Consider the following 13,440-nt stretch of genomic DNA (forward strand, 5'->3'; position numbering starts at 1 on the left):
AGTATGGAAATGAGGCTGAGCACTCTGAGGTCTCGAAGTCCTCTGTTGAGCATGTGTCAGGTGTACTAATGTCTGTGCTGATTTTCATTGGTGGTGTTGGGGATCTAAAGGGAGCCTGTCTGCAGTTTGTTGAATCTCAATAGTTCCTATACCAACTAGAGAACAAAACCATGAGATATTTTCTCTCTGGGAACTTTTTTTTAAAACCACAAATGAAATGAAATATATTGGAACAAACGCGTTTGGAAACATGTCCAATCAAAGTTCAACACGTTGCAGCCAGGTTTTGTCTCTTAAGAGATTGTTTCTATGTATCCAGCCACATGTTCTCCTGCTTGTTTACATCTGAATCCAGTTAAAAAATATATTTTATTGGGTCTACTGGTTACTTTCCTCTACTGAGCCATCCTAATGTCTAAATAAACTATGTTTTCTCCTAACGCTTTGGAAAATTAAAACATTCCCATGTGGTGTTACCTTTATGTGAAATTAAAATGAGCGTAGCCATTCAATTAAAGCCAAACAAGCTTAAATAGAACTTTAAAGTTTATATTATATATTTGAAGGTTATTGGATTGTTACAATTCAGTAGCAGTCAGACACCCAGTGTGAAATCAAACCTACAGGGACTCATGTGACATGGAGTTAGCAGCCACCACATGTAATTGTCAGCTAACTGCCTTTTATGTTTAACCCTGTCACTGCTCCGCTATCAAGGGTGTCATTCAAGGACCTACATGTGCCCTGGGGTAGGTCACCTCCCATGGGTCAGGCAGTCTCACAGTTTATTGCTCCCCCCCATCTCACGCCACCGCCCCCTTTTCCAGCAAAGAGGGGACACCCTGCTCGTTCTCAGTAAATATGCATTTTATTTATCGTTGCAGTATACAATATTTTTATGTAAAAATGCATCGGCCTAAATCCCAAACCCTCCTTTCTTCTTGTCCTGTATGTATTCACTGTGTTTGTACAAGTGCATTTTCATAAACGCACCAATTTTTCTGCAAGTGTCTTAACATAGTACTGAAGCATTCACCACTACTACCATCGTGCAGCTGCCAACAGCACCTCTAAACCAATATCAGCTTGTCCACCCTCCCACCCCCCCCAGAGCATTTTTCCATCATCCTCATCTCAACAGCCCATGGCAACGACATAGCCAGCAGCTTACGACAAAGCAAAGTGGGAAAAAGGGAGAGAGGAAGGCAGTAAGGTGGTGGGGGTGGGGGGCGGCTAGGCCGTAGATCAGGGCAGGGAGGATGGTGGTGCGACCAGGAGGTGACAGGGGAATAACATCCCTTTCTCCTCAATCGACAGGGACCATAACTCCTGCCTCTCCAGGGACAGATTGAGAAAGGCAATAGCCCTAGGGGCTGTGAAGCACGGATGCTTAGGAGAATTGAAAGTTAAAAGAAAAACGCAGCTTGCCGAGCCACTGATTGAGCCAAGAGCACCACTCGTATAGCCAGTGGAATTTTTCTCATTTCTTGTAATTTTAGGACAGCAATAGAAAGGCCCAAGTGGCATCTTGTCCATATGGATTATCAAACAGTAAATCTTCAGGGATTATTGTCGAGTAGTTTGCCTGTTTTGGAGAGTTGTCTGGACTTACTGAAGGCAGTGGGAGAATGAGGACATCTTTCTTTTTCAGTGATCCCAAATGTTGTGTTCAATTGGCCAACATTGTTTTTTGGTATGAAAGGTCGATGAAAAAGTCCCTCCATAGAGATGTACTTTCTCTTTTGACTTCATTTGCCCTAGTTTTGCAATGATCTGGTGGACTTGGCCAAAACCAGTCTGTCAGTGTTTTCACAGAGGCCGTAACGGAATCCCTTCTGGTGCCAGACATTAGTGTCCTGTTGGGTTTCTTGAAGCAGAGTGTTAATACTCCACAGATTTTACCTGTGCATTAACATCGTTAACATTAACATGCAAAGAAATCAAGTTACATTAAGTCAGAGACAACCTTTGGTCCGATCACGACACTTCTTCCAGTAGAGGGATCAAAAAAGACACGGAATCACAGACTACAACATAATTTACAGCTTTTTTTTTATGAGCTAAAACTAATGCTATCACAGTAATTTAATTATTTTTTCTTCACTGTGAATACAGTCTGGCAACTTGGCTCGCATTAGTATTTGCACAGCCACTCTGAAGGGCGGACCAGTGACCAGTGTCGGTGGTTAACCGCGTTTGTCCAGCCTCTCATTTGCTGTGATTGGACGGCTGGTGTGAGTGACGAGCGCAGCATTTATTTTCTAACTCTTGCTGATCGGAAAAAAAAAAAAAAATCGCCAAACATTCAGCGCTGAGTGCAGCATAAACACTCAGTAAGCACCTTGTCATGCTGTTGCCATTCATTAAAACAACGGGGTTGTAGGTGGTTGCAACATTGGGGGGGGGAGGTGTCGGACGATTTCGGTGCATGCTGATTGGTGAAAATGAACCTGAGGTCTATGCCAAGTAGGATGGAATGAATGCAAAGGATCCGCTGTGGAGGATGTCAAGACCCATATTCACGCAATGATATTGGGTCGTGTTTGCACCAAGCCAGCTATTACCCAGGTATTTACACAGTTTTCCCTGTGTAATTGAACTTATAACAATAAATGATAAAAAAAAAAAAAACTAGTGAAAGAAATAAACAGGGAAAATTGAGTACTGTGTGTAATGTAATGTTAAAGTGTTTAAAATAATTCACATAGTGACTGGCAAATTACACTGTTTAACTGCTGTGTGATTACACAGTGATTGCTGTAGGAGCAATACAATGATAACCCTCTCCCTCGGCTTTATATCTTGTTTGTTTCAAACTCTATCTCACTTCTCTCATTTCTCTCTTTCTTCCTCCTTAAAATTCCCTCCTGCCTCAGCTCCAGTCTTTGTCTTCTGTGATTCTTCGTCACTCCTTCTCTTTCCTTCTCTCCGCCACAGTAATAACCCTATGTGGAGTGGGTGGGTGGGTTGATGGGGGAAGCAGATGCGTAGCAGCTTTTATAGCCTGATCAATTTTACAGTGGCTTATTGAATAGCTTTTAATGCCCTTCTTTATTTTCAGTAGTAACCCGCAGAGTGTCTGCCGCTGCAGGGCTGATGTGATGGCTCACCAGAGAGAGAGCGACGATAAATTTTAATACATTGTCTCTGGAAAATTACACATGTTTAATCATTGATTTTTATTGGCTCATCATGATAACATTACCCCAGTGGGTGAGAGTCGGCTCATAAAAGAAAAGCGGCTGAATTACTTATGACATTTTAAAGACTAAACTTGACAAAATGAATTGTTGGTATAACCAACTTTCCCTGTCTAATATACAGTTTATTGATTGGCACTGTAACAGTTATATCCACGGACAATGTAATGCAGTAACCACTTAAACCTTGTAGTGTTGTAAAGTGGAACGATCACCAGATACTTTTCTCTTCCTTTTGCCAGTAAATCAGTACGTCTGTTTGTGGAGACCAGATTAAATGTCAGCTGTGTCAGGTATGTTTAGATAGAGATATCAAGAGGAAAGCCCATTCAATGCCAGATGTAACATTTTTTTTGTGATAGCTCTTCTCTTTTGAGTCAATTTTAAGCTGTTAATGCTGTTAAGTCAGTTTAAGCTAAAGTCACTTTCGGCACACCATGGTATTCCGCTAAAGCATGTAATACACCCATAAGGCCACTAGAGGATATCATGTCATTGTCACGTTCTCCTTCATGTTAGTATGAAAGGTACAGGTGTGTATGACGTGGGTCGAAGAACGAGGTCATGTGACAAAAGGACTAAAGCTAAAGAGTGTGGCGTTAGGTTGAAGGTGGTTGGATGGATCAAACTCAGGACTTCACCCATGACAGAGATTTGAGTCTGGGATAAGGCAAATCATTTCTATAACAAAATCTTGTTTTTGTCCCGACCAAGTAGTTTTGGTGCCAAAACCCTAACCAGGCCTTTTTTTTTTCTCGCATCTGGACGAGGCAGAACTTGACTAAGACCGGGTTGTCTTCACATTTTTGCTTTCTAAATATAAAATAAAAATAATACATAATTTAACTGCTGACCAATATATATAAAAAAAATTACCAAACAAAATAAAATTTCAATGAAAGAATATTTGTCATTTCTATAAAGTAGGAGTGTCTGAACTTTAATGTGATCTTTAGTTTGATCTACTTTATTCTCTGTCACATTCACTGTGATTTCACCTCAGCGACTGGAGTGCAAGAAAGGTGAAATTTAAATGTGTGTGCACTGAGATTTATCGACTGCATATAAAAAAAAAATATCAGGATCATTAAGTCCTACTCTACTGCCATCAAGCTGATGAAAGCTGGCAAACACACAGACTTCATAATGCCCTGTGTGTGTGCTTGTGTGTGTATAAGAGATGTGATAAGGTAGATTGACTTCTAATATAAACGGTAGAGGTGTCTACTGACATCCGTATAGCTGTGCCCTTTGTGTCCCTGTCTGGCAACCTTATTCTGTGTGTGTGTGTGTGTGTGTGTGTGTGAGAGAATCTTTGTCTTTCTTTTTTTTCTGTCATCTTGTATTTTGCAAATACCGTATTAAAGCTTGTTAGTGTGTCTATCTGTGAGGGTCTGAGTACATTAGTCAGTGACTGCGGGAGCAAGTGAGTGGACCAGTGTACATGTGTATCCCCCTCTCTCTCTCTCTCTTTCTCTCTCTCACTCACACACACACACACACACACACACAAACATATACCACACATAAAACACACAAGCAAACCCACGCCGGGGCAGGTTAGCCCTCCTCTACACCAGCACCTGCTCCGCTGAAGGTGAAAGAAGTGCTCACTTGAGCTCATTGAAAAGTAGATGTGACAGTAAATTTTTCAGGCCCTTGTGAGATGGGAGATCTTGTTATAGCAGTCAGGATGGGGGTCAGGGCAGTGGCTGCTTGATGATTGAGGAAAAGAGAAGTAAATTCATTCTGCTTCGGGCACTTTGTCAAGTGCCAGTAGCTTACCGTTGAGAGCCACTCACCCATCACCGTGTTACGGCCCCAGAGGTCACATCCACCACCATAAATCTGCCTCGCCTCCTCACCCGCTAAACCTATTGCCTTACCCTGAGTGAGCACGAGCAGGGAGAGAGGCTGCAGCTGCTGCCGCTGCTCATAGTCACTCAAATGAAAAAAAGACAGAGGGGAGAATATAGATTCTCCTTTTTGATGCTGCTGATGGTGTAAGAGCAGGACACTGGGTGTGCTGTTACTCAGCGGAGATGTGTGCATTTGGACGAATGGTTGTGTTATGTGTATGTGTGAAGGGATGGATGGATTATCAGTATGAATATATATTTAGGGGGAGAGATATTGTTTGAGTGTTACAATAGGAGCTTGCATGTGTGCATTCAAGTCACACACTGTTTGTATGTTTAAAAGAGGTTGGTTTTTTTTGCAGTTTAAATTCAAGGCAGTGTGTTTATGATTTTTTTCAGATGGCCTTAGAGTTTAATTTTAAAAACACTGAATCATGCAAAATCATCACACGGGCATACAAATGTTACAAGAGAAGGTTAGTAAGCTGATTATGCAGAGTCAACACTTGTTGTCGTTGCTTTTCACATGTTTGTGAAAGAAAAGCATTTATCATAATCATGCCTCGAACACCTCACTCTTTCCCGCTGTCAGCCTCAAACTCAGAGTCGTGTCCACTCTAAGGCAGCTTCCCTGACCTTCTTCTCCTACCCACTAAGTTTCCCCTCTTCTAAAGATCCCCTGACTCACATGCTCCTCATTCACAGACAATCTTAGTTCATACAATATCTACATGCTTTTCTTGGCTGTTAGCTTGAAAGACATTTGGTCTGCTGATACCATTGTACTTTCTTTTTCTCTTTCTTTTTTTGTTGTATTTTCTTTTTAAGATCGTATTCCTCTAGTCTTTATTGGAAATTGTTATAAAATATATATTGTTTCACTTTTCACTTCAAAACTATATCCGAACCAGAAATAACTGTTAAGTGAAAAATATAGCTTCGGGTCCCTAAGGTTCAGTGGAATTCTTATACTTTTCAGAGTTGACATTTCTGCACTTGGCCTCATATTCTTTCATATAGTCACATAAAAACAGACACTTATATGCACAAAGGCCTGTGGTATCCGGTTCTCTGTTTCTAAATTGATAATTGAAATATTATCATGAAATTATTTGTATTTTTGCCATATGCTAACATTTTTCTGGGATGGTGGTAGAGGACTAAAGTCAGAAGAAGGAAAAAGGATCCAGGTCTAGTGTGGACGTGTGTGTGTTTGTATGTGGGTGTGTTGGTTTTTGTACACATCCATGTCCACATGTGTACAGATTGATTGCTCCTTTCTGAAGTTTGTCATCGTGCACCATAATTACACCTGCCCTAACTATATGCATTCATATACATTCAGCTGACCATGTGTATGTCCATGTATCTGTTAGTGTGTACGTGTGCGCACAGGCCTTTTAAGCTTGTAGTCTATGACCGCCAGCCTGCTTTCAATATAGCCTCTTATTAGGTGGTGATTATCCTCCCTGCATCTGGCTTTTTTCAACGTCTGACTAGAAGTTGGAGAGGCCAGGGGCACACTGGGAAAAAAGGAGTGAAAACTTCCTGAACCTGGCTTTCAACCCCCCCAAACCCCCACCCCTTCACCTCCAATGTACCCCTCAACCTTTTAGGAAAGCACCTTGTATTCACACTGGTATTTATCTATAAACACTAACAAATTCTGAAGTGGGTGGAGTAATCTATAGGTGGTGCTCAGACTATATTAGCATTAAAGGGTGTATTATGTATGTCACCAAGGTACTAAAGTTCCCTTTCAATTGAATTCTACCCATAGACTGTATATAAATGTGGTCGTAGCTTCCGGGTCTGAAAAATGAGGCCTTAAGTGCCTTAAACTGCAATACCAGCAAGGGCCACCAGAGGTTCGCTCCAAAAAGCCTCTGGCTCCATAGACTCCCATTCAACTTGTCAATACGTCAATAAATGTTTTTCTACAAGTTATAGTCACTCCTTCTTAGTAGTTTTCTGGTGGTCCATCTGAAAATAATACCATCATTCATTAGAAAATACGCCTCAAAAGGTTGTGTTTTTGGGGGCGTGTCTGTTTGCTGGACAGCCAGCTTTCCACTATTGGTGGGCGGGATGTAGTATCGTCGGGTGTACAATCAGATCGAGTCAGATCCACCGCTCCGTCCCGCCAGCTCGTTCAAATATGGTCACTTCTGGCCCAAAACCACTCTGAACTAGCAATATGGCTACGGCCAAAATCCAAACTTGAGGTTTCATAATGGATGTTCACAAACCAATGGGTGATGGCAATTTGGTTGTCGCTTGGTTCTACCTGTTTTAACAGTTGCGTTCACTGTGTCAGGTGTCTGTCCTGTATTAATCCTTCAATTAATGGTCAACACTTGTAAACTACAGGCTCATAACTATCCTTTGTAGTGCAGAATGTTTCCCCACAAAGTTAATGCGATTAACTAATAGTTTAGACTTTTCACTGTATCTTCTAATGTCTGTAAAATATTGCATTTTAGCCTGCCCCTCCATCACAGACACATTTGCACATAAATTTCTGTTCTGATTCTTCTACTTGCAGTAAACTGACATAGCTCCATTGGAAGATGCAGATTGCTCCACCAAGATCAAAAAAATACTTTATGTCGCAACAAAAGAGAGAAGAAACAGACAGAAAAGGAATAGATAGTACACCGTGTGGCAGGATCCCGAGGGCCTGGCTGAGACCTTTGTAAGACTCCTTACATCAGCTGTCCCCCGATGGGCTTCCAAAGAGCCGTAACAGAGAAACACAATAGACTGGACAGATGGTCCCAAACAAACTGAAGTGGGTTTGATGCTATTAAAAGCTGTTTACCTCATGCCAGACGCCAGCCAAGTGTTGTGGAGGCATTGTGTGATCATTTCTGAATGACTGAATGTGTGTTTATGTGTGTTTGACTAGCAGCTTCTGGTGTTTCAATAAACCCTCTGGTGTGGTTTTAGACACCAAATGACCATCCGTAGCTTGAGTAGGAAGTGTGTGTGTGTGTGTGTGTAGTTTTCTTATAATTAGGATACAATCAAAGACAACACATGGTTATAAAACATAAACAGTATGATGACTGATTTTTAGTCAGAGGATGCCAGCCAACTTTGTAGGCCATGACGAATCTTTGGCTGATGACCAATAACTAGATAAACATAAAATAGACCCCCTCCCTTCTCTGTGTGTTACTCCGTGCCTTCCATCCTCTCCTCCTTTCTCTGCTCTCCTAAAGAGCAGCTCTGACATCTCAGAATGATGAACTCCTTCAGTGCACTGACCTTTCTCCTTCGGACTAGCCACCCGCCCTCCTGCCCTCTTCCATGTAGATGAGACAGAGACAGATGAAGATATTTTGTAATGTGTGTGCATGCGTGGGTGCTTAGTGGGGATGGTGGGCGGGAGTGTCATGCAGTGACACAGTGAAATTAGTTTTGCTGTTGGTGGATGGTGGCCGTCCCACCTTCAGATCAGCAGTCAAGCAGGGAGATTAATCCAGAGACGGGGGGCATGTGGGAGAGCCGTCATGACAGGCTCTGAACGAGAAGAGAGAGACAGACAGGTAGACAGACAGATGGGGCGGATGGGATCATGACAATGATAAACCCGCCAAGATTGTGTCCCGATTGTGTCCACATATCTATGTGTTTAACATACAGATTGTTGGATTGCATTGGACATGAATAATGTAAAGGCCGAGTTTCTTCACCATTTACCATTACCTGTAAAAAAAGAAAAACATATTTATTAGTTTCTAAACTCGCAGTCATTAACCAATATACATCATTCTGGTATTGCTGTAGTGGATGGACACCCCAGTTGGAAACCCAATCAACCCAATCCGCAAATGGAACAAATATTTTTGACATTACAAAGCTGTGACAGAAGGATCATGTCATCCTACAATTAACAGTTTAATCACTACAAAGTCATTGGTTACTGTTAAACTGCATGTAACCATACAATGAATACAAAGAAGTCAGCCGCCACAGGCTAACAACAACAGTAGACTATTATAAGGCTACCATGGTAATCTCCTTTACAATCCTGCATCTGTTTTAAGCCACCTATTTTTCCTCTCATTACACGAGGACTGCATTGTTGAATACATTTCATACATGCTTCTTGTGAAAAAAAAAAAATTGAGGTGCATGATAAATTAGCCGATAATACATTGTGTTTAATCTGTTACCTAGTTTTCTAATGTCACTTAACCATATCGTCTTTATTTTATACTTAGTTATGCTTCTTTTTTTCTTTTTTTTAAGTACAAGTGTTTTATACTTTGTTAAACCACTCCTGACTGACGTCAACTCGTCAATCAGGAATGGTTTGGTCTCAATCGTTGGACCAAATATTCTCAAGTATCATATACAAACAGATTAAACCAGCAATCAGTGGTACATCTGTGTCCACAGTCAAAAAATGTCCCTAAATCTATAACTTTGGTTTAGTTTTAATTAATAGTAATCTGTTTAAGGCCAGCTGTTACATTGTTAAAATAATTTTAAAAAAATGTCATGATTGTTTTCATGTTAATAGTCTGTACATTGGCTGAGCAGAAATGAGAGAGGATCCACTGGAGCTGAATTTTGCAAATGCAAGTATTTCCCACACGTGTTTTATTCACCACGTGATCAATCACGGTATCATTGTAATTATTGGTGCCATTCAGGCAGTAATGTCAGTATCCATTAGCAGTCATCTGGCCTTTTGAAGTGTCCTTGAACAATACTGACAGTATCTTGTCATCATTCTTGTCTTTGTAAGGCAGTCCAAATGAGAGCATCAGCTAAGTGCCTGAAATGTATGATGAATGTCAGAAGTTGATGAATATGGTATCATTAGCCATGCTTGTCTTGCTTTTTTTGTTTTCTGCTCTAATTGGCTCCAATTTATAATCCTCCACCTTTGGGCCATCCTTTGTAATTCTGTCTTGTTTCCTTCTATAATTGGTTGAGATCAGTGCATCTTACAGGTCACATACAGGGAAGAAATCCTTGGATCATTTTCATTCTATTTAACTATTTGACTCAAGGTTCACATGGACTCTAAAATAATTTTGTTTTGTTAGTTATTTATATAGTTTCGCTCAGTTTTCACCATTTGGTGTAACCAGTGCCTGCACACATAATTAGTATTTTCTTTTCTCTATTCACATTTTGAAGTGTTAAATAGCTTAAAGGTCACATTTTGTATGAATTAATGTTTAATTGTATACATTGAATATACATCAGGTCTATGTGCACTGTAAGTACTGTGAAAGTGTCAAAACGCAGAGAAATGCACAACCTGTATTCACAAACTGTGCCGTTTGGACTTCTGTGAGTTTGTGATGCCAGAAACTCAAACTCACATCATACATTATGTCCGCACTCAGCACAGCCCACTATCCATACTTGTATGCTGAAGAAAACACAGAGCGGTCACCAAGCTATGCAAGACTGAGACCAAAACCTGTGGTTGGGCTGGGTGTGCGTCACTCAGAAAAGAACCAGCCAATCAGAAAAGATATTGATATTAATGCACCCTGAAGACAGACACAAAACATCCTGCTTGGTCCTTTGGTTTTTGGTACTTAAAACCACAAAAATATATTCTAAGGATATTACAGATGCAAACAAAACACCTGAAAAGTGTAAAAACATACCGGACCTTGAATATAATGTTTTCAAGGTGTTTTTTTTTTTTAACTTAATTCTGAAGTAACTCGTGATATAATGACACTAAGTAGTTAAATTCCTAAAACTACTCCTTCCCTGGAACATGATCTTTCTTTTTATATTAAATACAAATATGAAATAGATAAGTCAGACCCTCAGTGTTGTGATTTTTCTGTAACAAGATATGGGTTGTGTAGAATGTACGGGTTAACTTCAAATATATAAATTATGATCTTCTATATGTTACTATTCATTGTAGTGTGACTTTAAGATACCAACCTGTTCACTTACTTGCTCCAAGCACGTGTCCTGGTGTGTGTATTTGTGTATTCAGGAGCTGTTGACAGATCTAACTCTGTGTGTATGTCTTTCTTCAGGTCAGTTGTCCAGTCCTTGTGCTCCACAGACAAAAGAAAATTCCCTGAGCCAAACCTCCAAAGACACTCATCTGGCCACAGAGGTAACATACTTATTACACACACATTCAGTGTACACTACAAGGCAACACTGAGGTTAACTGGGAAGTTCAGCGGCTCAACAGTGGAATTTGATCTTTGACCTTTGGTCAAAAAGAGACATCATGGGTTTAACAATTACTGTATTAGTTTAACATATTTAAAGAAGTCTCAGTTCTCTCACTGAGTTAGTATAGTTCAGTTTGATTCACATCAGTGTGATTAAGCTTAATTTACAGGACGTTTAATTATTTTAATGTTAAAAATAAACCTACTCACATTAAAGCTGATGCTTGGTCATTTTATATCCAGTGTTTTATTTCAGATTGAATGTGCCTGTAGAACAAAAAATGTGTAACTCTCCAAATACTTATGATCCGTACCCTACTCGATTGTGACGCTCCTCTTTTAATGCTATAGCAAATATATATTAAAAAAAACTTGATTAATTAAGGCCCTAGTGCCATAAAAACTAAACATTTTAGCCTAAAAATAAACATAAAAAGTAAAGTAAAATGTGTTTACATTTTTTTAATAAATTATCTTGAAGATAAAGTGTTCTACCTGATTTAATTGTTGCTAATAATTTTAGTCATCTTAAGACCCATTTCATATGCATTTTATATTGTTAAAAAATATAGACACTATTGAAATTTTGTCATAGATTTTTTTCAAAAACATAATTTGGTGCTTTGCAGTTTAAAACTATCACAAAACTTTACCATGTAAATCGTCATGATTCTACCAAATCATCTCAAATGAATTAATATAGTGATTTTATATGACAAAACTTCCCAGTGTTGAGCAGAATTTATTTTTTCTCTCCCATTTGTTTGCTCTCACACACACACACACACACACACACACACACACACACACACACACACACACACACACACACACACACACACACACACAGCCATTAATGCCTGACTGTGTCTCCAGTGAAATGAATTCTCCATCCCTCTATGCATATCCTCGTCCCCCTGGTGGCCAGCACCAGAACCACATCACACATTACTACAGATTCCCCTCAACAGTTTTTTTTTTATTATTAATTTAAAAGGTTTTGTTTCCTGAATTGAAGAAAACCTGACATCTAGAGTTACATCTCAACTGAACATGCTTTGTGCTTTAGATTCATACAATACGAGGTTAAGTATCTTGCTTAAGGCCAAATGAATAATTACTTTGAGCAGAGGTGAGAGTGTTCATCACTTCATCTCTAGTGCTTCAAAGCTGGCCATGTCCTCATTCTTGAAACCCCCAGTCCAGTGCTTTTCAATTCTGATGCCGTCTTCTCCCTCATGGAGTAAAGTTTTTAAATATCGTGATATAATGTTGAGAAAAAAATGTGAATTCTTAGCAATTGTATTGTGTTGATTGCTAAAGGAGCCATGTACATTGAAGGTCATAAAGTAATAAGGAGATTTAGTTTAATTTTGTATAAAACAAGAGTTTTAATCAAAACAAAACGGTAGATTTTGTATTTTCTCTTCGAGGTAAATGCTGCTTAAAACAGACTCCAAGATCAATGGACCTTTTCCAGCACTGCACCTTCTCCTTTCCTCTCCTTTCTCCACCCTTGGCGAAATGCTACCGCACAACAACTTTCAACGGTCCTGCTTCTAAACTGATCGAAGCTGACTATGCTCTCCACCCAGCTTTGTTTTTCTTCACAGCCGTTGGGTGGTCCATGTCTCTCTCTCTCTCTCTCTCTCTCTCGCTCTCTCTTTCACTCTATCGCTCTCTCACTCATTGTCAAGTTCACAGCGTCTGTTTCTCTTTGAGCACTGTGGGACCCAGGCACGGTCCGAAACCCAATACCTGAGTATACACAATTAAGTTCACACCAGAGGTTATTGGCTGGAAGTGTGGTCTCATTCCACTGAATGTGTGAGTCAAGATAGGAGGGTGTGAGTTGTTGATGTGTGGCTGGTTAGTTGGTCAAGGTTAACTAAATGACAGGAGGCGGAGATGGTGTGCGTTGTCGTTTTGGTCCTGTGGTTTCGGAGTCAGAGGCTCTGTACTGGTCGGTGCTTACTGTTTTCTTTTCACGGGTCATGCGGTCCAAATGCAATCAATGATAAGTGTAGCAATTGTTTTCAGCTGTGTTTCATTAATGATGTGATTATTGAATTCATACTGTTGTCAGGCGTTTCGTGTCTTCGAGGTGTTAATGGACTTCAAAGTCAAATAAAAAATTTTCCTTACAGTTTCAGATTGTAATCCTATTAAACTATAAGCATAACGTTTTTTTTCCCCACCCGAGTG

The 13,440-nt window shown here is 40.0% G+C and overlaps 1 protein-coding gene across 1 annotated transcript in view; it reads left to right on the forward strand.

Annotated features, from left to right (window-relative positions):
* The window catches only part of LOC138200594 (adhesion G protein-coupled receptor D2), a 91,455-nt gene that overhangs the window by 60,807 nt on the left and 17,208 nt on the right, over positions 1-13,440 (forward strand). Inside the window, exon 24 of the mRNA XM_069153405.1 lies at positions 11,089-11,171. Coding sequence (XP_069009506.1) covers positions 11,089-11,171 — 83 coding nt within the window. The remainder of the gene's footprint in view (positions 1-11,088; positions 11,172-13,440) is intronic.

The sequence above is a fragment of the Embiotoca jacksoni genome, unplaced genomic scaffold (genome assembly GCF_022577435.1).
Source record: "Embiotoca jacksoni isolate LCO1_2020_lvr unplaced genomic scaffold, fEmbJac1.0.p SCAF_19, whole genome shotgun sequence".
NCBI lineage: Eukaryota > Metazoa > Chordata > Actinopteri > Embiotocidae > Embiotoca > Embiotoca jacksoni.